At 44.6% G+C, this 25,133-nt stretch overlaps 1 protein-coding gene across 1 annotated transcript in view; it reads left to right on the top strand.

The window, feature by feature from the left end:
• Positions 1–25,133, top strand: part of LOC115482385 (transient receptor potential cation channel subfamily V member 1-like) — a 91,888-nt gene that overhangs the window by 8,622 nt on the left and 58,133 nt on the right. The window contains exons 2-10 of the mRNA XM_030222133.1: positions 1,887–2,050; positions 5,711–5,863; positions 8,862–9,002; positions 10,985–11,283; positions 13,345–13,521; positions 13,615–13,773; positions 15,861–15,956; positions 16,509–16,579; positions 19,121–19,286. Coding sequence (XP_030077993.1) covers positions 1,887–2,050; positions 5,711–5,863; positions 8,862–9,002; positions 10,985–11,283; positions 13,345–13,521; positions 13,615–13,773; positions 15,861–15,956; positions 16,509–16,579; positions 19,121–19,286 — 1,426 coding nt within the window. The remainder of the gene's footprint in view (positions 1–1,886; positions 2,051–5,710; positions 5,864–8,861; positions 9,003–10,984; positions 11,284–13,344; positions 13,522–13,614; positions 13,774–15,860; positions 15,957–16,508; positions 16,580–19,120; positions 19,287–25,133) is intronic.

Below are 25,133 nucleotides of genomic sequence, written 5' to 3'. Positions count from 1 at the left end.
AATGTGGTGAAGAGAAGTCGAGGATTAGAGCCAAGAGAGTTGGTCAGTTGGATATAATAATCCTGTTTGGCACGTAAAAGAGCAGATTGGAAGGAGGTCAGCATGAACTTAAAGGCGTGCTGAAAAATGGCTTGCGGTAGTGTAGACGCGGGTTTGGTGTGCGTACCAATCCATTTTTAGCATGCCTGTAAAAAGCGCTTTTTCTTTTTTGCCGAAAACGGATGTGCGGCAAAATCAAAATTGCCGCATGTCCTTTTTGGATCTGAGACCTTAACCCCAGCCATAGACCTAGCAGTAAAGAATCTGGATGGTAATGACCTACATGCATCAAATACCACTTGGTGCATGTCCATTACATGCGCCAGAAAAGGAAAAAATATTTTTAGATGCACATAGCGGATGCGCGCCAAAATTGAAATTACCGCAAAGGCCACGTGGTAACCAGGTGGTAACGCCAATTTGGCACGCGTTTGGTGCACGTGGAGGGGCATAATCGAAAGGGACACCCAAGTTTTGCTGAGGATGTCCTCGCAAAACGTCCCGATGGAGGGGTGGGGAAACCCGTATTATCAAAACAAGATGGATGTCCATCTTTTGTTTCGATAATACGGTTGGGGACGCCCAAATCTTGAAATTTAGGTCATCCTTAGAGATGGTTGTCCCTAGACTTGGTCATTTCTGATTTTCGGTGATAATGGAAACCAAGGACACCAATCTCAGGTATGACCAAATGCAAGCCCTTTGATCATGGAAGGAGCCATCATTTGTAGTTCACTGGTCCCCCTGACATGCCAGGACACCAACCGGGCACCCTAGGGGGCACTGCAGTGGACTTCATAAATTGCTCCCAGGTACATAGCTCCCTTACCTTGTGTGCTGAGCCCCCCAAAGCCCACTACCCACAACTGTACACCACTACCATAGCCCTTATGGGTGAACGGGGGCACCTAGATGTGGGTACAATGGGTTTCTGGTGGGTTTTGGAGAGCTCACATCTACCACCACAAGTGTAACAGGGGGGGATGGGCCTGTGTCCGCCTGCCTGAAGTGCACTGCACCCACTAAAACTGTTCCAGGGACCTGCATACTGCTGTGATGGACCTGAGTATGACATTTGAGGCTGGCACAAAATATTTTGAAAGATTTTTTTTTGAGGGTGGGAGGGGGTTAGTGACCACTGGGAGAGTAAGGGGAAGTCATCCCTGATTCTCTCCGGTGGTCATCTGGTCAGTTCTGGCACCCTTTTGTGCCTTGGTCGTAAGAAAAACAAGACCAGGCAAAGTCGCTCAAGTGCTCGTCAGGGACGCCCATGTGTGTCTGGGGGCTTTTTTACCAGCTGCGGTAAAAATGGCCCTGGCATGCAGGAACAATGGCCCCTGCTGCTAGCGCAGGGCCCTTTTGCCTGCAGCTTGGTAAAAGGACCCTATAGCCGGTTAAATTAGAACTGGCCAAAAACCCCTGGATATTCAATGCTGGTCATCGGAAATGGCCTGGAATTGTATATCCGGGATCAGCGCCGATGGCAACAGCTAACTGCGATGTCTACTGCTGGCTGAAAATTGGGGGGATTGTAGATATGTGCTACTATTTAAATCATTTATATGCATTATCGTTGTGTAAATATCATCAAATTACCCTCTATCTGGGACTCTGCATTAGCTGCATCAGAGCATATGATATTTTTGTTCACTTGGAAGATTGATTTAAAATGTTCATGATTAATTATCAATTTTTGTTTTATGTTTTTCGTATTTGTTTTATTCTATTATGTACATATGTTGGATCCCGCTTTGCTTGTAAGAATATAAAATAATGATAATTATGCCACAGGGTTATGAGGTCTGTTATCCAGTTACAGTGTTTTTGATCTCCCTGACTAGGCACAGCTTATCCATAGAGTCAACTACCAGCTGCACAGAGAAATCCTTTCAACTCTATGACCAGAGAAGGATCTTTGATGCTGTCTCAGAAGGTTGCAATGAGGAGCTGGAGGGTTTGCTGGGCTACCTGCGCAAGACTCTGAAACATCTGACAGATGAGGAGTTCAAAGGTGCCACTAAGGCTTCTCTTCTTCAGCAGCTTGAAAAATCTCACAGAAGAGGGGCATTTGGTTCCATTTTGGGGGATAGGCTGTTACAGTTCTGGTTTTGCCTTATTGAATGCACAGAATTAAAGTCCAACTTTTTTCTTTTGGTGAAATTAAAAAATAACTGGCCCATGCATTTTGGGGGTAAAATCAGGACTGAAACAAGCTGAAATGCAAAATAGGAGAACTAAAGGATGTTATTGCATGTCACTGCAAGGGTGTGTACATGTGGCGTACCTCAAATACTGTGTGCAAGTCTGGTCATCGCGTCTCAAAAAAGATATAGGGTATTTTCAAAGCCCTTAGACTTACAAAGCTCCATAGTAACCTAAATGTTTTGAAAATGAACCCCATAGTGGAATTAGAAACAGTCCAGAGAAGGGCGACGAAAATGATAAAGGAGATGGGATGACTTCCCTATGAGGAAAGGCTAAAGCGGCTAGGGCTCTTCAGCTGAGGGGAGATATGATAGAGGGCTATAAAATAATGAGTGTAGATGTGAATCACTTGTTTACTCTTTCCAAAAATACAAGGACTAGGGGGCACACAATGAAGCTCCAAAGTAGTATATTTAAAATGAATTGGAGAAAATATTTATTCACTCACTCTGTAATTAAACTCTGGAATTCTTTGCCAGAGAATGTGGTAAAAGCAGTTAGCTTAGCAGGGTTTTAAAAAGGTTTGGATAGCTTCCTAAAAGAAAAGTCCATAAGCCATTATTAAGATGGACCTGGGGAAAATCCACTGTTTATTTCTAGAATAAGCAGCATAAAATGTATTATTTTGTTTTGGAATCTTGCCAGGTACTTGCAATTTGGATTGGCCACTGTTGGAAACAGGATGGTGGGCTTGGTGGACCTTCAATCTGTCTCAATATGGCAACAGTTATGAACTTATGGGCGGGACATGGGTGTTCTAGAATGCCTAATGTGTGCCTAAAATTTACATACCCACAATTACACCAGCCAAAGACTTGGTATAACTGCAGGCATGTAAATGTGGCGGGTGCATGTAACTTACTGTATCCTATAAATTATGAGTTTAAGTGGGACATAAACCCATGTCCTCCTATGTGTACCTCTGCTCCCCTTGCGTTTACGTGCAAAAGCACTTATGCATGCCCTTTGTCAGTAGTATTTTCCCTGCATTTATGCAAACAAGAGGCATGTAAATACAGGGATGTATTATAGAACGTCCCTTAATATGATGCATTGTGGGAAAAAGTAACTAGTTTTCTTTGTTTTAAACTTGTCACCTGATAGTCTCATTGGGTATCTAGAATTATGAAACATGGTGACTGATAGGTCAAGTAGCCTAAAGTGGCCTGAGAACTGGCAGCGCTATAGAAATGCTAAGTAGTAGTAGTAGTAGTAGTAGTAGTAGTAGTAGTAGAACTGGGCTCAGTTCCCACTGCAGCTCCTTGTGACCCTGGACAAGTCACTTAGCCCTCCATTGCCCCAAGTACAAAATAAAGTACTTGTATTTAATATGCGAAACCACTTTAACTGTAACTACAGAAAGGCAGTATATCACATCCCATCTCCTTTCCCTATTTGCTTTCTTTACACCTTTCATATTTTATATTCCTCTGTCATATTTCTCCTCCATTGTCTCACAGTTTTAGGAGTCTTTCCTCCTGCAGAAGTTATTACATACTCCAAATCTTCTTGGTTGGTTTTCTCTGAGGGGCATAATCGAACGGGGAGCTGAAGTTTTCCTGAGGGCGTCCTCGCAGGATGTTCCCTCGAAGGGGCGGGGAAACCCATATTATCGAAACACGATGGGCGGCCATCTTTCATTTCAATAATACGGTCGGGGACGCCCAAATCTCCACATTTAGGTCAACCTTGGAGATGATCGTCCCCGATTTTCAGCGATAATGGAACCCGAGGACGCCCATCTCAGAAATGACCAAATCCAAGCCCTTTGGTCGTGGAAGGAGCCAGCATTTGTAGTGCACTGGTCCCCCTGACATGCCAGGACACCAACCGGGCACCCTAGGGGGGCACTGCAGTGGACTTCAGAAAAAGCTCCCAGGTGCATAGCTCCCTTACCTTGTGTGCTGAGCCCCCCAACCCCCCCCCCCCCAGACCCACTCCCCATAACTGTACACCACTACCATAGCCCTTAGGGATGAAGGAGGGCACCTAGATGTGGGCACAGTGGGCTCAGATTTACCACCACAAGTTTAACAGGTAGGGGAGGATGGGCCTGTGTCCGCCTGCCTGAAGTGCACTGCAGTACCCACTAAAACTGCTCCAGGGACCTGCATACTGCTGTCATGGAGCTGGTTATGATATTTGAGGCTGGCATAGAGGCTGAAAAAATATTTTAAAAAACTTTTTTTTAGGGTGGGAGGGGGTTAGTGACCACTGGGGGAATAGGGGGAGGCCATCCCCGATTCCTTCCAGTGGTCATCTGGTCATTTAGGGCACATTTTTGTGGCTTGGTCGTAAAAAAAAAAGACCAAGTAAAGTCGGCCAAGTGTTAGTCAGGGACGCCCTTCTTTTTTCCATAATCGTCCTAGGATGCCCATGTGTTAAGCACGCCCCAGTCCTGCCTTCGCTATGCTTCCGACATGCCCCCAGGAACTTTGGTCGTCCCCATGACGGAAAGCAGTTGATGGCGCCCAAAATTGGCTTTCGATTATGCCGATTTGGGCGACCCTGGGAAAAAGGACGCCCATCTCCTGATTTGTGTCAAAAGATGGGCGCCCTTCTCTTTCGAAAATGAGCCCATCTGTACCTCTTATAGGTGCCCCTTTGGAATGAGATGCCCTGAACTAAGCTTACATCACTCTCCAAGGCATTATCAATGTTGCTCGTTATTGCTGAATTTATTCATTGTTGGCTAGGAGATGGTTTAGAAGAATTCCTCATTCATGTCCTCCTGCATACTGAAGCTCAATACCATGCCATCAGAGACAGGCACAGACCACATGGGCTATGGGTTTATCCCTCACCTTTGCTTGGTTGTGTTGGATAAAATTTCACCTTTTTTCTGATGTATTTGTTGTAGAACTCTTATAGATTGAGTGTGTGGCAGCATCTATTAGAACAAGATTTTAAAAATCACTTAAAAGGAGGAGGAATACCACACAAAGGGACCCTTTTACCAAGCCACGTTTGGATCTACGAGCGTGCAGCATGCACCAAAATGAGACTACCGCCAAGCCAGCGTGCCCTCCTGGTGGTAATTTCAGATTTGGCGTATGCCCATAACACTTGGATGAATTATTTATTTATTTCCTCCTACATGCCAGCTGCTCACCGTGTGTGTATCGCATGAGTCTTTACTGCTAGATCAATGGGTGGTTTTCAGGGCTCAGGCCAGTTTTGGGCATGCACTGGTTTCATTTTTACTGCAGGCCCTTTTCCCGTCCCATTAAAAACCCCCATTTTTTGTAGATGCGGGAAAAATTGGCCCGCTGCACACCCAATGCACACGCCTACACTACCGCAGGCAACTCTTTACCGTGGCTTAGTAAAAGGATCCCAAAGTAGGCACTCTGTTGGAAGCAAAGACCTAAGAGTTGGAAGGAGAGAAAATGCAGAATTAAAGATGCAGCCATCCTTCAGGGAATGAGGAAGGAGAGTTTGATGGAAAGCCGACTTTGTTTCCTAGAGCCAGAAACTGGGAAAACGTGTCTGCTGAAAGCCATGCTGAATCTGAAAAATGGGAAGAATAACACCATCCCAATGCTGTTGGAAGTGGCAGAGAAGACGGATAGCCTGAAGGAATTTGTCAATGCAGCGTACACGGACAACTACTACAGGGGTAAGAGAAGCTTGTGCTAGCCTCCTGCCCTCAGACATTTCTAAACTATTGCATTTTGGAAGGCTTATTTAGCTCTTACAGGCTGAGCCAGGAGAAATTTCCTGGCTCTAGTGTTGGATACATTAGTAATGCCCAGTCGCAGTACATGCAGGAAAGTCCTTCAGACTGTCTGCAGGTTAAAAAAAACTACCCACAGATGTGAAGCTGAGCATTTCCTGTGCCCTCCTGATATGTCTTGGAGGAAACAAGAAGATGGGGCTCCAGCAAAGACCTTGCTTGGATTCTGGTTTGGATTAGTCCATCATGACTCAGAATTTTCTTTGGGCTTCTGGGCCACATCTTCCCCTTTTGTGTTAATCAGATGGACTCTGTCCAGCTTCACAGGTGGGAAGAGGAAAAGACAGGCTTGGTGCAAGAGTGTTAGGTGGCTCAGGTGAACTTCTAGTCTTGTGCACACCTCCTCTACCTATTGGTACAGGTTGTGGCATAACAAAGATGCAGCAGCAATCCAGGGAACAAGAAGAAAGCAGCTAGAAGAACCAGCCAGTGGCTGAAAAGTCAAAACTTTGTAATCTGTGTTTCCATGCCTGCTTTAATTGGGGTTGTAGTGAGAGAGGTACCATGTGATCCTGATAATTTAATTTACTGATACATATCCCCCTGTCCTATTTTGAGGTTGGTACCATATGACCTCTAAGGTTTTTACACTTCTGGCTACTCTGGGAACCCTGCTTTTTATAGTTTTTAAAATGCTGGTGGTTTACAGCATTGCTGCTATCCGTGCTTCAGATTATGTGATCTGGAGAGCACTTATTTTAATTAACCAACCACCCTGTTTACAAAGCCGCACTAGCGGCTGCCGGTATGGTAATGCTGACACAGCCCATAAGATTAGGTGGAAGGTCCAGAGGTTTAAAGGCTCCCCCCCCCACCCCCCCATTCCGGTGTCCTAGGTAACTGCCTAGTTTGCCTAGTTGAAAGCTTTGTAACTGGCAGGGCTTTTTTTGAGGGGGTATTTGGGGGACTGAGTACCGGCACCTTTTCTATTGTCTGCTAAAATTGACCCATGATCCCCAAGTTTTAATGAAAGAGCTCAGGCTCTACACACCAATTCTGCCTTGTCATAGATTCTGTGACTGGTTGCAGGTAGGGTTACCATATGGCACCAGAAAAAGGAGGACATATTGATCCAGTCCAGGTTTTGCTTCCATTGAACGCAATGGAAGTAAAACCCAGACTGGCTCAATCTGTCCTCCTTTTTCTGGAGCCATATGGTAACCCTAGTTGCAGGGGGCCTGGCTAGTGTGAGGTGGGTTCCTCAGCAATTACCCCACCCAGTGGTGTGCTGGTAAATTTTTAACAACAGGCTCTCTCCCCGGTCCACCTCGGCGCCCCCCCCCCCCGTCCACCTCTGCGCCCCCCCCCCATCCACCTCTGTGCCCCCACATCCACCACTGTGCCCCCCACCCACCTCTGCACCCCCCCAAAAAACATTGCAGAGCTGGCTATACCCGGGGGAGGGGAGGAGGCGGCGGCCAACACATTACTCTCTCCAGGAAAAAAAAAATTAAATGATCCCAGGTTCCAATCTAATTCATGTTTAATATGGGATAAAATGCCATAAATAAATAAGTAAATAAACATAAACTTTTAACGTTCAGCATCTGATTCTCAAAGTGGACATATTCCAAACACTATAATGAAAATAAAATTATTTTTTTTCTACCTTTGTTGTCTGGTGACTTTGTTTCTCTGATCATGCTGGTCCAGTATCTGATTCTGCTGCTCTCTATTTGTTCCCTTGACTCCGTTTCCAGGGCTTCCTTTCCATTTATTTCTTTTCTTTCCTCCTTTCTTCTTCATTTCTGGTCCTCCGCAGACGACTGTACAGTGGATCCAGCTTCTGCCTATTTTCTCCATCCATGTGCAGTTTCTCTCATCACTTCCTTTTCCCTCATCTAATCTCCTTCCTCTATCTTCCCTCCATGTCCAGCATTTCTTCTCTCTCCCTTCCCTCCCCTCCATCCATGTCCAGAATTTCTCTTGCTCTCCCCTCCATCCATGTTTTGAAACTCTCCTCTCTCTCCCCTGCCCCTCTCTATCCATCCATACCCAGCAATTCTCTTCTCTCCCCTGCCCCCTCTGCCCATCCATGCCCAGCAATTCTCTCCCCTGCCCCCCTCTGCCCATCCATGCCCAGCAATTCTCTCCCCTGCCTCCCTCTGCCCATCCATGCCCAGCAATTCTCTCCCCTGCCTGCCCATCCATGCCCAGCAGTTCTCCTCCCTCCCGCTCCCATCCATGTGTAGCGATGTCCTTCGCCCCCCATCCTCCCCTGCTGCTCCCATCCATCAGTTTCAATTACCTGCCTCGAAGCGCCGCATTATTTAAGGCCTGCCTGCTGCCCGTCTCCAGCTGCCTTTCCTGCTTGCTTCTCAGGCGTTCGGTTCGCGCCCTTAGTCCCGCCGCGGGAAAAGGAAATGACGTCAGAATGACGTCAGAAGGCAGGACTAAGGGCGTGAACCGAACGCCTGAGAAGCAAGCAGGGAAGGCAGCTGGAGACGGGCAGCAGGCAAGCCTTAAATAATGCGGCGCTTCGAGGCAGGTAATTGAAACTGATGGATTGGAGAGGCAGGGGAGGATGGGGGGGCGAAGGACACATTAGACATGGATGGGAGCGGGAGGGGAGGTAAGCATGGCGCCCTCCTGCCATGCTTACCTTGTGCAATGGAGCCGGCTCGCCCTGTACAACAACCGGCTCGCAAGAGCTGTCAAAATTTAACAAGCGGCTCTTGCGAGCCGGTGCGAGCCGGCTCCAGCACACCACTGACCCCACCCTGAAGGGTGGCCAGGCATTTGAGTACTGGCACCTTTTCGCTAGAAAACATGCACTGGTAAATGGCTTCTATTAACCTCTCTTCTTGAAATAGCTTGCATTAGCTCCAGATAGCCTTGACTGTTGTTGGTGTGATCTGACCATTAATGACTGCTTCCCTAGGACAGACTGCACTGCATATAGCTATTGAGAGAAGAAACATGTATCTGGTGGAGCTTCTTGTACAGCATGGGGCAGATGTTCATGCCAAGGCAGATGGAGAGTTCTTCAGACAAGCAAAAGGAAGACCTGGCTTTTATTTTGGTGAGAACCCAGCACAAGGTGGCATCTCAAATTCTGCTGTCATTAATAAGTGAAAAGGTGTACTGCCTAAAGATTATGAGAGGAGGGAAGGTCACAGAAGCGGAAGACTGTGGTCCACTACGTATAAGAGTCCACACAAAATGAATAGTGTGACCAGCAAGGCTCTCCCAATGACAACAGGAAGACAGAATTATAGTGAAAAAACTTTATTCTTATAATGCCCGACACGGCACCGTGTTTCGGCCAAATGCCTGCCTCAGGGGTCTCAATATGAATAGCCAATGTACATAAACTTGAAAATTTAAAGTACTTGCTGTCTTGAAAAAGATGCAAAGTACAGAAGGAACATCAAAAGGGCTCACAATGAGGGTGATTGCTGTAAAACAGGATACACCGTGTATTTTATTATTATAAGAATAAAGTTTTTTCAATGTAATTCCGTCTTCCTGTTGTCATTGGGAGAGCCTTGCTGGTAACACTACTCATTTCGTAAAGATTATGGGAGCAATTCCAGAAGGAACAATCTAGGTGCTGTTGGGCTTGCACATGGATGGAGTTTGGGCAGAGTGCACAGGTACATGCCAAGATCTAGGTGCGAGCATTTACCCCCTTATGAGAAGCTCTATTCCTGTTTCGATCATCTGAAAAATTTAGATGTCCATATTGCATAGACGCTCAAATCCCAGTTTTATAAAGCCAGGATATAGATGTCTGAAACTGCAGTATGTTCATATGGCAGGGGGAATGGTCTGGGCGTGTTTTGGGTGGGACTAGGGAGAGGCCAGACATCCAACTCTGATTTCAAAAGGGGAAAGGACACCATGTCCAAAAAGATGGGCATCGGTATTGAGACTTGGTATTTGGCATGTCCAGATTACAGAAAGGTGCTCCAATTGAGTAGTTCTCCACCAGAGTGAGTTGGGGAAGTCACAGTAGGTATTTTTGGTGACCCCGGAGGGCTCATTATTTAAATAAATCAAAAAAGGAAAAGAAAGATTCAAAGGGCTGCATTGGGATTTGAACCAAAAATAACCAAGAAAAAACTCAAAACTACCCAAAAATCTCCAAATGAGAACTTCCACTAAAGAAAAATATGGACATTCCACATTTTTCTTTAGTGGGATTTGAACCAGCATCCTCTGGTTCTCAGCCAGCTCTTCTAACTATTACGCTACTCCTCCTCTCAGATGTCTGTGTGGCCATTTTATAATATGGATGTTCTTATGCTGTCACAAAGACGCCCATGCCCCGTGGATGTTTTAGTTTGTAAAATGGATGTTCATGCTGGATGTAGCAGCACTTAGATGTTTATTTCTTGTGTATTTTAAAACAGCCTGTATGTCAGTAGATCCTCTTCTAAAATACGTGAGAAATGGATGTCCATATGCAATGTACTGGCTTGGATGTTCTTATGCTGAGTTGGACATCCTTTCTAAACTCTGCCTCCACATTTGTGTGTTTTCTATCATTTGTGCTGCTATTCTGAGCTGTAGAATAGGCTTAAAATAGGTACCAAAAGCAGTTACCAATTACCCTCTGCATGTCATAGGTTAGACTGAAATTAACTACAGCAAAGTCTTGATTATCTGATGTAAACAAGACCGAGCTGTTGTTGGATAAGTGAAAAGCTGGATAATATGGAAATCAATGGTAACCACTCAAACAATGTATAAACAAAGACTGTAAAAGCAGGGTCCTGGCTCACAGTGGTGCTGTTTTGCTGTAAAAGCAGGGTCCCAGGTCTGAAACAAATTGTCTCAGGTGCGAAATTTTCCTCTGTGCTATGCTGGATAATGGAAAGAGACATGATGATATGCTGGATGGTCGGATTAGCGAAGGTCGGAAAATTGAGACTGTACTGTAGAAGGAAATTAGACTATAGAAGATATTCACAACAGCAGGGGAGTTGTTATAAGAATGTTTATTATAGCTGGAGGTTGTAGTGTTTGATTGTGACTGGTAATTTGGTTTATTTACTCTAGGTGAGCTTCCTCTCTCCCTGGCAGCCTGCACCAATCAAATAAACATAGTGAAATACCTGCTGCAGAATCCATACCAGCCTGCTCGCATCACAGAGCAGGACTCAATGGGCAACACAGTCCTGCATGCACTGGTGGAGGTGGCAGACAACACCAAGGAGAATACCAAGTTTGTGGTTCAAATGTATAATGACATTCTGATCCTGGGTGCAAAGATCAGCCCAACAGTGAGGCTGGAAGGGATCCTGAACAAGAAAGACCTAACCCCCCTCACCCTCGCTGCAAAGACAGGCAAGATAGGGGTAGGTGCACCTAGAAAATATTAGCTAGAATTGTCTTATCTAGCAGAGGAGGACCACAGACAACTGATTTCAAATGCAGTAACTATATCATTTGACCTACAGGATAATCTCTATTAGCTTGCAGCAGGGTTTCTCAGCCCAGTCCTCGGGGAACCTCCAAGCCAGTCTATTTTTCAGGATATACACAATGAATATGCATGAGATAAATTTGCATGCACTGCATCCATTGTTTGCAAATATATCTACTACATATGCACTGTGGATATCTTGAAAACCAGGCTGTCTTGGGGTTCCTTGAGGTCTGGGTTGGGAAACCCTGGTTAGCAGTACTATGATCAATATCCAAATCCTGCAGTCAGCATTAAAAAAAAAATAACAGCTGTGGGAACCGATATTTAGACCATGGGAGGGTCTAACTCCCACAGTTGGCGGTCAGCCCAGATATTCAATGTCAGGCCATTTCCAGTGACCGGCATTGAATATCCAGTTTATTTTTTACTGGTTTAAAGTTAACCGTCTAAATTGATATTCGAAGATAGTCAGTTATCTTTAAACACGCTAAAGATATACCAGCTATTTAAGCAGCCTGATGTGGCCACTGACAATAGCCGGATATGAATTGGATATTCGGGGATAGCCAGCTATGTGGAATGATATAGCCGGTTATTTTCTACGCACTACCAGGGGATGTTCAGTGGGGGATAACTGGCTATCCCCCACTGAATATCACAGGATACAATAAATGAGGTAAACAGTAAATTGAAACCTAATAATAGGACTAACATAAAACAGTATCAGAAACATACACGTTAACAGCACTGCAGAACAACCATATAACAAAAATATGATAAATGTCAGTATAATACAAACAATACCATAATAGACAGCATGGAAGAACATTCAAAGAGATAATACGTCTGCATAATCCCAGTGAAACATCTAATAAGTACACATTAGAACATTCAAGTAATATACATATGATTTTCTACAATACAGCTTACCATGCAGCCAAGGGGCCAAGTGCAGATATTAGATGGGGACAAGATGGGTAGTGCAGAGTCAGTTGGGATAAATAGATGGGTGGCTAAACTCAAGGGAAGTTCTATACACAGTTAAACACAATTTGAGGAACTGGTTTAAGTTATAGCATGATAAGCAAGTTTGTTTAGCTATGTAGTTTAAGTTAAGGCAGTTTTGCTGGCCTTAATTTTATCTGCATAGTTATAGAGATAACAACTGAATCTATAGGTTAGGCAGAACCCCCATGCTCAGCCCTCACTCTGTCAGACAGTGTTAGGGTGGCATTTAAGAAATTTCAGCAGCCCTATCCAGATACTTATATATATATATATATATATATATATATATATATATATATATATATATATATATAATTATTTTTGAATTTAAGGCTGTGAATATTCTCTTTTTTATGCTACAAGGATGTGCATAATTTCATACTCAAAATTTCACTAAACTCCTAAATTCAGGAGCATAAAAAGTGAGTGGTAATGGGCGGATAAAGTGGGGAAAAAGTTAGGAGCTTAGCACTGATTTTCAGCACCAGGCTTATAAATCTAGACAAATAAATGACTGCCCCATGACTTGTAAGCTCCTAAATCAAGAAGAATTTTCAACTGAAAACTTAGACTCCTAAATTCGGCTGAAAATAAGATACAAATTTAGGAGCCTAACTTAGGCGCATAAATTTAGGAGCTCAGCTGTTTTTTTATATTGAACCCATGGCTGTTTTTTTCAGTGTCACTTGAACTGCACACTCTCTGTCAGGAGTGGAGTAGTTGTCTAGTGGTTAGTGCAGCAGGCTTTGATCCTGGCAACCAGGCTTCAATTCCTTGTGACCTTGGGTAAGTCACTTAACCCTTCATTGCCCCAGGTACAAAAAGATTGTGAGCCCTCTGGGGACAGATAAGGTGCATAGCACTGTATATGTCTAGTAGTGCTATAGAAATGATCAGTACTAGTAGAACATAACATTATTGGAGTTATGAGTGTTATGCTGATTTAGACTGTGACATCTTATTATTATTTTTTAATGCTTAGGTATTGGCATACATTCTCAGGAGGGAGATTAAGGAGCCCAAATGCAGCCACCTGTCTCGCAAGTTCACAGAGTGGGCCTATGGGCCGGTGCACTCCTCTCTGTATGACCTGTCTTCTGTAGATACCTACGAGCGAAACTCGGTGCTTGAGATCATTGCTTACAGCAGTGAGACTCCAGTAAGCAGCACACCGAGCCCTTACAACTTATTCCACTCTCTTGTGCAAGTGGCTGCCTTTTAATCTGAATGGCTTTCATTGTTGTTCCACCAGAACCGTCACGACATGCTGCAGGTGGAGCCTCTGAACAAGCTGCTGCAGAGTAAGTGGGATCGTTTTGTCAGACGCATCTTTTATTGGAACTTCTTGATGTATCTCACGTATGTGATCATTTTCACGATATCTGCCTATTACAGGCCCATCAAAAAGGAGGTGAGTCCTGCTGTCAGCCTGGTTTTCAAATGCCAAAATAACTTGACGAGGCTGTTTTATGCCATGTTGGTTCGTTGAGTGGGTACCATAGAGCTCTCTTTAGTTCAGAGTAAACTCTTTGGGTTGAAGGTTGCTATTTGCTGAACAACAGGGTTAAGGCGGCAGTGCTACAACAGGGACCTATTCTATACAGTGACTTGGGTGGCCACGTGTTGTACATTTGGGCAGCCAATATTAGTGTACATTTATGTGTCCCCCATTTACACCTGCCATGGACTTAGCATAAATGGGGGCACCTAAATATAGCATACATGCGGGCATCTTGCAGTATTCTCACAAAAACGTCCAAATCAGTATTTTCGAAACCTATTTTTAGACAGTTTTCTATGAAGTCGATCAGTAGTACATCCAAATCTCAAGGGGGCATTTCAGGGGCATGTTCAGGGCAGGACTTGGGCGTTCCTAAGACTTGACGTTTTTCAGCCATAATGGAACAAAACAAAAACGTCCAGGACTAAAACTTAGACGTTTTGAGCTAGACCTGTTTTTATAATGAATAAGGTACAAAAAGGTGCCATAAATAACCAGATGACCACTGGAGGGAATCAGGGGTGATCTTCCCTTATTCCCCCAGTGGTCACCAACCCACTCCCACCCCTCAAAAATGTGATGAAAAACATTACTTGCCAGCCTTTTCTGCCAACCTCAGATGTTATACTCAGGTCCATTAGAATATCATGCAGATCCCTGGAGTAGTCTAGTGGTGGTGCAGTGCACTGCAAACAGGTGGACCCAGGCTCCTATCTCTCCTACCTGTTACACTTGTGGATGAAACTGTAAGCCCTCCAAAACTCACCAGAAACCCACTTTACCCACATATAGGTGCCCACTTCACACGTAAGGGCTATGGTAATGGTGTACAGTTGGGGATAGTGGGTTTTGGGGGGTTCAGCAGACAAGGTAAGGGAGCAATGGTGAGATGTGTACCTGGGAGCTTTTTATGAAGTCCACTGCAGTGCCCTCTAGGGTGCCCTATTGCTGTCTTGGGATGTCAGGAGGACCAGTCTACTAAAAATGCTGGCTCCTCCTACATCCCAATGGCTTGATTTTGTGCGTTTTGCACTTGAACGTTTTTTTTTTAATGAACCCCAAAATAAAATGACTAAATCACAAAACGTCCAAAAACAAAATGACCAAATCATTTTCGAAAAAAAAGATAGACATTTTTCTTTTTCGAAAATAACCTTTCCTATTTGGATTTTGGACGTTTTTTTTCAAAACGTCATTTCAAAAATGCCCCTCCATGTAACTTTGCAAGTCTAAGCGCTGTGAAAATACACCTCATGAGTGCCTATTTGTAGACTAGTACTTAGGTGTCCAAATGACATTTTCATGGGTAACTGTACACTTAGGCGCTTAACTGTCAGTATTCTCTACATTTAGGTGCACAGTTGGCATGCAAATGTAAGTAACGTGTGATAGAATTGCATTTTAAATGCCTGGGAGGATGTGACAGCAGTTTGCATGATATTGGATTTAAATATAAGAAGAGGAGACAAATTTCTCCCACTGCTCTTCGAAGGCTATCTTTTTCCATTTTTGTGTGCATCAATTGATGGTAGGTACCTTTTTCCCAAAGCCTCTACAAATAGCCAAATCCCACTTTATCGCTCTATAAAGCCTTTAAACTTGCCACTGTGTGGCAGGTTTCCAAACCCCTGTCTTCAGTTCTAGGGTGCAAACTTCTGACAGGGTGATAAGTAACAGTACAGAAGGTACTGAGGGTTAACAAATGTACCAGAACTGTGTACAGTTCATTTATAATCTTTGTGAACTCAGAGTGGTTTAAATGCAAACTTACCACCAATATTTCACCTTTTTCCCATTAGCAAAAGCCCTGTTATTCTATATCCTATCAGTCTCCCAAAAATTTGGGCATAACCTCACCCCTACCAAATTTTCTATGAGCTGTATAATACTGACAGTGAGGAAGGTCCTTGGGCTCAGTGGCAGGGAAAACTTCTCATTAATCTTTAGTTCTGGTCTCCAAAGAGAGTCATTGTGAGTTTTTTTCCCCTGTTCTGCAGCCTCCCTTCCCTGTAGAGCATAGCACTGGTGCCTACCTGCGTTACATCGGAGAATTAATAACTGTCCTGGGAGCCGTCTATTTCTTCTTCAGAGGGGTGAGTGCTCTTGAATAAGGTTGGGGCTGAATATAATAGAGAGAGGACTGTTTCAAAATAAGCATGTGTTTTCATAACTAGGTGAGTCTAGGGCAGAGAGAGGCACTGGCCCTATTAGATCCTTTTAATGGGGTGGCAGCACTCACAGCCTATTATAAGATGGTTATGTGGGAGCCCTCTTATTTGGTGATAGATATCTGTCATCTACTGGAGCCTGAAAAACATCTTCATTGAGGTGAATGGTAGTGTCTCAGTGTGATGAATAGGTACTACAGTGTCATCGTATTCCGTCCACTTTGGGCTCAAGCCCACCCAAAATTGGATGTCTGGAAGGGTACAGAACAGCATCCATGATGAGTTATAGCATTATCTTGGGTTTCATCTCTCCAACCAACCTGTAGTAGCAAAGGCTCATAGGCTAGGCACATCAGTCACAACACTGGCAACCCCAGATTAATAACGTCTCATCTGTGATTGCATTAATAGATCAGCTAGAATGTATTACATTTGGTTTGTTAGATAAAGTGATCTTTATTTCCTTTCTCGACTCAGATTCAATATTTCCTACAGAGGCGTCCTTCCATGAAGACCTTATTTATTGACAGCTACAGTGAGGTTCTCTTGTAAGTGACTTGAGTCTCTGCTTTATGTATGGTGCGAGGATGACTGCGTGGCTGTTTAACATGTAATCCATCTACCCCTGCTGCCTACAAAGTGTGTTGAGAAGGTTTTAAGATTTGTGAAGGGCAATTAGAGCGGACAGATGTGAAGCGTTTGTTTACACTTTCAAACAACAACAAAACCAGGGGACACAAGATGAAGCTAGAATATGGTTGATTTAAAATAAACAGAAGAAAGTTTTTCTTTACTCAGCCTGTAGTTAGACTCTGGAACTCGTTGCTGGAGAATGTAGTGACAGCAGCTGGCCTTACGGAATTTAAAGGGGGTTTGGACAGATTCCTGAGGGAAAAGTCCATTGAACATTATTAATTAAAAAAAAATTTTTTTTTGGGGGGGGGGGGGGGGGGGTGGTGCCAGGTTCTTGAAGCCTGGATTGGCCGCTGTTGGAGACATCATATGCATTGATGTGTGGGGTTTCTTGTTCTTGTAGACTCCTGAGGCAGACATATTTGTGCCGAACTGCTTCGACTCATTTATCCTACAGCTACACAAGAATTGTTCCTTCAAGTATTGAATTAAAAATCTTTTGGCAATCCCATTGTTTGTTGAGCCTTCTTCCATTTCCCACTTTTTGGTGTTGTCCATGTAAAATACAGACATATTTACAGACTAGCACTAAGGTGGCATTTTGGCATTTACACAGGTCTGTTTACATATATGCATGTTTATGCCATTATTCTAATCATTTGCATAAATGTTAGCACTCACTTTATAGAATCACTCAGCTTTTTCATCTTTTCTGAATATTGTCTCCTATTGATGTCAACATTCACTGAGAAAGCAAATCTGTTTTCTTTTAAAGCAACTTGAACCTTAAGTTGTGGGGTTTTTAAATTCAATATCTGTGTTAATAGCTGAGTGCTCTCTGCTTCCCTCTCCTGGTGGTCAGCTGGTACTAAAAGAGGAAATGGAGAAGGATAACAAGGCGATAATTCTACAAGGTTCGGCATAGCTTTAGGTGACAAGTGCATGCAGAAGTGCCGGTATTCTACTTATTTACACGTTTAAGTGAACACATAGGTGTGCAAATTGCAATATCCAGCTATGCATTGTTATATGAATACACATCTATTTGTGATGGCATATATTTTGGAGGTGTGCATTCACTTAGGCATAGTTTGGGCAGAGCATGGGTGGAAGGTACACTTAATCTATATAGGGGTCAATATTCAGCCATCAGCAGAGAGCATTATTGCTCCCTGCCAACGGCATTACTCCCGCATATTCAAAGCAGGGATCTGAGCGGGCTCCGACTTTGAATATCCAGTTATTTGTAAGCCAGTTAAAACATAGCTGCTTAAGCAACCATGGGTTACCACATAAAAATAGGACAGACTTTTATATGGTCCCATTTATGAGGTAAAGCTGACTGCGTAAGGGCTGAGTATCAGCTCTTAAACAGCCACCTGTTGGCTCCGCCCCCAAATGGCCCCAACATAGCTGGCTTTGAGTTTGGTGCTAACCGTGATATTCAGCGACACACAGTTGGGGCTAGCCACTAATATTCAGCGGCACTTAACCGGCTAAGTGATTTAATCGGTCAGCGGCCACCTAAATTGCTTTGAATATCAGTTTAAAGAATACTGTAATTTATGTGCCTGTCTCTCCAATCTAGGTGCTAGTTTTATGGCTGGCGTAAATACTGGCACATAAAAAAATATGTGCATATTTACCTGGTTACGCTAGTATTCTGTAAAAAGAACTGACATCTACTTTTCTTAATAGAACAGATTCAAAATAGTCTCATTCCTGGCAACTAAAAATAGGCATTTCTTATATAACTTCTTCAATGCTTTTAAATATGGACAAATTATTATGATCTTTTGGGGCTGTAGCACTTAATCCTGGCAGCTGTAACATCTCTTCCCATTTCCATGTCCGTAGTAGAGAGCTGATTGGGAATGGGGATTGTGGGAATCCCGCAGAGGTAGAAGAAATTGCCATGGGATTCCCATGGGGATGGAAGAAGCTGCCACGGGATTCCCAAGGGGATGGAAGAAGCTTCCACAGGATTCACACGGGAGTGTAATCAAAATCTCTGGTGACTCCAGAATGAGGCTTGGAATACACTGAGAGAGGCAGTTGGAACACCAAACTGAGGCTTGGAACCCTCATCGGTTGAATAGTGAATGCCATCCAAAAAGCCACGGGAGACTGTTGGGATTGGGAGGAAACAGAGAGCTGTGAGCAAGTAAATAATAGTGTCGACTTCTGCAGGTATGGATGAGGATGGAGGACATTAATTGTGGGGAAGGGTGGGGATGGGTTAGATTCCATGTTCATAGCACTGTATGATAACAGTCTTATTGAATGTAGACATTTCAGCATAGCTAGCTTTCAGGCTGCCTTTATGAAAATGTTTTTTTAAGGCTAGTGATACATCTGTAGATGGCTGATATGAAATGAATGGCTCATCCCATATCACAAGAAACCTTTTTCTCTCAAGTGATATGGACTGACGGGTGCCTGCACTTCCCTTTCAGCTTCATCCAGTCTCTCTTACTGTTGGCCTCTGTGGTGCTGTACCTATCTGGTAGGCAGGAGTACGTGGGCATGATGGTTCTGTGTCTTGCACTGAGCTGGACAAACCTGCTCTACTACACTCGGGGCTTCCAGCAGATGGGGATCTATGCAGTTATGATCGAAAAGGTGAGTTATAGGAAAGGATGAGATGGATGAGTATGCTACACTGACTGAGAGAAGAGGGCTGTTAGGAGCTGTAGTATTAAATGGGCAATCAATGCTTTTCCTATTGCCACTCTATCAGAGCTGCCAAATGTGGCACCAGTGTCCTCTGAAATTAATGTTTGATTCAACTATGAAACTCTTAGGGGCCAATATTTAGACAGCAGGAGTTAGACTGGCTCACTCCTGTGGTCATCGCTAAGCCAGGATATTCAATGCTGGGCCTTTTCTGGTGACCGGCATTGAATATCCGGTTTATTTTTGGCCGGTATGAAGATAGTCTTCAAAGCCAATATTCAGCGCTAGCCAGTTATCTTTAAACCAGACAAGGATATCCCACGTTTTCACGTGGCCAAATATGGCTGCTAAACTGGCTTTAAAAATCGGCAGATAGCCGGTTTTATCAGGTTATATAACCAACTATCTGCTAGCCACTAACCTGCAATATTCAATGGGAGATAGCCAGTTATCTCATGCTGAATATCACCAGATAGCTGACTATGTACCATTTAACCGGCCAGATGCCGTTCCTGGCTGGTTAAATGTTTTTGAATATCGATGGTGGGGGTGGGGGGGGTACTGTTTAATGGAAAATATGTTAATGAAGACTCAATACGTTTACTATGGGCTGACTTAACCATTAGACAGACTAGGTCAGTGCTTCCCAACCCAATCCTTGAGGTATACCTAGTCCCATCAGATTTTCAGAATATCCACAGTGAATATGCATGAGATAGATTTACATACCATGGAGGCAGTGCATGCAAATCTATCTCATGCATATTTATTGTGGATATCCTGAAAATCTGATAGGACTAGGTATGTCTCAAGGACTGGGTTGAGAAGCACTGGACTAGGTGGTCACCTAGGACAGCAGGGGGACTGGCAAAGAGCAGCTCCAGTCAAAGCAAAACAATAGGTCCTGTCACAATCATACCATATATACATACATACAGATATGATGTCCAATTATGTGGTTTGCAGGATCGTTCTGGGTGGTGGTGGTGGTGGGGCTATCACGATTGTTGAGTTTAGTAATTAGAATCTTGGGAGAAGAGGCACCTAGGGGCCTGAAAGTTCATGGGGTGAGGGGTGACAAAGCTGAAGGTTTAACTAGGGTGCCTAATACTCTTACTCTGGTCATGGGTAACTACAGTCAGTGCAGTCTTATGACAGGCATATTAAGCAAGTACTCCTTCCCAGTAAAACAGAAACCGACAAAGTTGGTATCCAAATGCCCTTATACTGGCCCTACAAGGATTTAAAAAAATATCCCAGGCTAGAGAATACATAGACTTTTGGCCAAAGTTATATGGCTTTATTTGGGGAGGGCCAAAAATGGTGATCTTCAGCCTCTCTCCATATATGGTTAAGAAAACCGCACAAACAGCAGGTATAACTTTATACTGATGTATACAGTAGTTATATGTGACTTTTCAGCTGAGACACAAATATATAAATCAGCTGAATATACATCATTTATGCATCATTTCTAAGACAGATTAAACACAATATATTGATTTTGGGAGCAAGACTCTCTAATAGATACAAAATGGATACCCACACCGTGGTCAGACCACTACAAAGCATACATCTCCCAAACGAAAACCACAATTAAAAAACAAGAATGAACAACCTACACCACGAGAGGTAAAATAGACCCGGTAATATTCTGGCAACAAATCTACTGTATCGGATGGACAACAAAGGCAGACACAACCCAATTCCTCCTAGACTGAGTCGATAGATGCAGAACAATATTAGACAACATTGCCCCAACTCAAACCAGAACCTCGCAGAGAAAGAACTCAATACCGTGGTTCAACGAGGAACTGAAAAAACTCAAAACACAAGTTGGGAAATTAGAACGTGCGTGGAATAAAAAGAAAGACAATCCCACACTTAACGCTTGGAAACAACTCCAAAGAAAATATAAATACACCATAAGACAAACCAAAAGACTATACTACAAAACTGAAATTGGACCAAACTCTTCCAACTCGTGAACAAACTACTAGACACCACATCAGTCACGAACAACAGCAAAGACACACCAGGAGCTGACAACCTCGCGAAGTACTTCAAAGAGAAAATCGTACAACTGCTACTTAAAATACCTGTCATCCCCATCGAATATGCTACCCTCCTAGACTGTCTAGACCCAGACCCTGGAGTATGCTAAATAGTAGTAGTAGTAGTAGTATACCCAGCAGATAGGACTTGGACTGAATTCGAGATACTATCGGAAGATCTCATCTCCCAAACGCTTAAAAGATTCGCCAAATCTCATTGCAAACTAGATATATGCCCAAATAACCTTATGAAATCAGCCCCTCAACAATTTATAACAGACCTAATGATACACGTGAATTTTATGCTACAACATGGACTCTTCCCAAAGGAGAAAGGAAACATTCTACTCACCCCCATACCCAAAGATGCAAAGAAAAATGCAAGTGAATTAACCAACTATAGACCAGTAGCATCCATTCCCTTAATAACCAAAATAACAGAAGGGATGGTGACCAAACAACTCACAGACTATCTAAACAAGTTCTCAATACTACACGACTCCCAGTCAGGATTTCGTTCTAATCACAGTACTGAAACAATACTAGTTAAGCTCATGACTAAATTAAAACAAATGATTGCAACTGGCAAGAACATACTACTTCTACAATTCGACATGTCAAGCGCCTTCGACATGGTTGATCATGGAATTCTACTACACATCCTTGAATACTTCGGTATTGGAGGCAACGTTCTTAATTGGTTTAAGGGATTCCTAACCACACGCTCATATCAAGTGACATCAAATTCGACTACATCAGCCACATGGACACCTGAATGTGGAGTTCCACAGGGATCCCCCCTCTCACCGACCATATTCAACCTAATGATGATACCCTTGGCCAAACTACTATCAAACCAAAACCTCAATCCATACATATATGCTGATGATGTAACGATCTACATCCCATTCAAACAAGACCTAAAAGAAATTTCCAATGAAATCAACCAAAGTCTACATATCATGCACTCCTGGGTGTCAGGTTCTCAGGTTCAGAGCCCGCGGGGCCGGGCTCTGGAGCAAACGTGAGCCCTTGGGCTGCTGACGAGGAGCGACAGCAGCAGGCAAAACCCACCAACCAACACTGGGTAAACATACCGGCAGGGACTGCAGGCACTGCCCAGCGAACCGGAACACATGGACTGGAATCCCCCGGACTGGAGGACACAGGACTGGAACACTGGACTGCAATCCCCCGGACTGGAACACACACCGGACCGGAACATACTGGACTGGAGCACACCAGACTGGAACACACACCGGACCGGAACACACTGGACTGGAGCACACTGGACTGGTCCGCACAGCTTCACCTGTGCTTAGCTACTAAGCCCCCCAGGAGTTGAGCTTCTGGGTTCGAGAAGCCGACAGGACTTACTGGATACCGGGTGACATAGGGACCAGGACTGGAAACAGAAGTGCTCCTAACCCTAAACTAGCAGGAGTGTTCCTAACAGTAAACTGACAAAAGGACTTCCTAAGCCCTATACTAAAACAGGAGCTCCTAAGCCCTGCTCAAGAAAGGGACTTCCTAAGCCCTAAACTAACAGAGCAGGGAACTAAACACAAAGCTAACACAGGTGCTACTAAGCACCAAGCTACAAGCAGAGCTTTACACTAATAAGCTAAACACAGAACTAACCAGCTATCTAAGCACTGCTCTAGCAAGCTAGATACAACTAACAAGGTGCTTCCTAAGCACTACTCTGGCAAGCAACCAGAAGAGCTCCTAGCACTAAAAGGGAAGACAGGGGAGCCACAAGGAAAAAGCAGTGAAGCTAACCCATAAGCCAAAAGTGCTTCTAAATCACCAAACACCAACAGCAAAGACTGCAATGCTCCCAATAGCACAAACACCAGAAGTACTTCTAACAGCAAACTCTGCAGTGTTCCTAACAACACCAAACCCTGAAGTACTTCTATCAGCAACAGAGCTTCCAAAGCCCTACACATAGCAATGCTTCCAAAACCAAGAGGGAAAAGCAGGGGAACCATAAGGGAAAAACAGGAAAGCTAAACACACAGTCACCAGTGCACACTGCACTAACACTAACCTGGACCTTAGCAAAAGCAAGCAGGGAAACTAGACACAACGTCAGAAGTGCACACTGCACCACCCTACCTACAGCAAACACCACTGTTGCAAAGGCCCTGAAGGAAACAAGACCACTTCCTTATCAAGGCCCTCCCTGATGATGTCACACTCCCTAGACCTAGGCAAAAACACACTGATCCAGAGAGGCCCAACCCACACCAATGCAAAACCGTGAAACACTTGAAGCCAGTACACCCAAAGAGAGTTAGAGCAACTCAGGCAACACACACACAGCTGTAGTGAAGTGAGACAATTAACCCCATGCTGCTGGAAGCTGCCAGCACAAAGAAACAGAAGCCAGCTAAGAAGCTGACCCCCAGGAAAGAGGTAAGTTTGAGAGGGGTTCAGACCCCAATCATAACAGCACCTCCCCCTCAAGGCTCCCGTGTCCCCACGGGAGCTCCAGGTCTCAAAAGACAATTTAGGTCTCCATGGGTAGCTGTGATGAAATCTCCCAATGGGTTTCACAACATAAATCTGGGCGGCTGGGCAGGACGTGACAAGTACATCTGGAACTAGGAAACCAGAATGGATTTGGCCGCCATGAGGCTCTTTAGAACGGCTGCTAGGCAGGATCAGAGTCTTGGATGCAACAAGTGGAGTCCTATTCAACAGGAACCATCTCTTGAAGGAATCCACAACTTCCTTGACTTCCTGGCACTCCACTGTAGCAGCCAGACCTGGGCTAGAGCCCACACCCATCCTGGAATCTAAAGCCGGACAGGAACTCGAACAGGACCTCAGACTGGACCTTGCCTCTTGGCTGGAGCTGGAACTCAGGAGGGGTTCAACGTCTTGGCTGAAATGGGAACTCGGAGTAGACTCAGCATCTTGCCTGAGACTGCAACCTTGTCCGGCCTCAGCATCTTGGCCGGAACTGCCACTCAATTCTGACTCAGCCTCTTGGCTGGACTCGGTACTCAGCGTAGACTCAGCATCTCGGCTGGCACTGGAACTCGCTCCGGACTCAGCATCTTGGCCGGAACTGCAACTTGACCCGGACTCAGCCTCTTGACTGGGACTGCAACTTGACCCGGACTCAGCATCTTGCCTGGGACTGGAACTCCAACTTGACCCGGACTCAGCATCTTGACCGGGACGGCAACTCTCACCGGACTCAGCATCTTGGCCGGGACTGTAACTTGACCCAGACTCAGCATCTTGGCTGGGACTGGAACTCCAACTTGACCCAGACTCAGCATCTTGGCTGGGACTGCACCTTGGCCCGGACTCAGCATCTTGCCTGGAACTGGAACTCCAACTTGACCCGGACTCAGCATGTTGCCTGGAACTGGAACTCCCACTTGACCCGGACTCAGCATCTTGCCAGGGACTGGAACTCCAACTTGACCCGGACTCAGCATCTTGGCCGGGACTGCAACTTGCCCCGGACTCAGCATCTTGCCTGGGACTGGAACTCCAACTTGACCCGGACTCAGCATCTTGACCGGGACGGCAACTCACCGGACTCAGCATCTTGGCCGGGACTGTAACTTGACCCAGACTCAGCATCTTGCCTGGGACTGGAACTCCAACTTGACCCGGACTCAGCATCTTGACCGGGACGGCAACTCACCGGACTCAGCATCTTGGCCGGGACTGTAACTTGACCCAGACTCAGCATCTTGCCTGGGACTGGAACTCC

The sequence above is a fragment of the Microcaecilia unicolor genome, chromosome 13 (assembly GCF_901765095.1).
Source record: "Microcaecilia unicolor chromosome 13, aMicUni1.1, whole genome shotgun sequence".
NCBI classification, from domain to species: Eukaryota; Metazoa; Chordata; class Amphibia; order Gymnophiona; family Siphonopidae; genus Microcaecilia; species Microcaecilia unicolor.
Note: the sequence above shows the minus strand (reverse complement) of the source record. Positions and strands in the feature narration are given on the sequence as shown.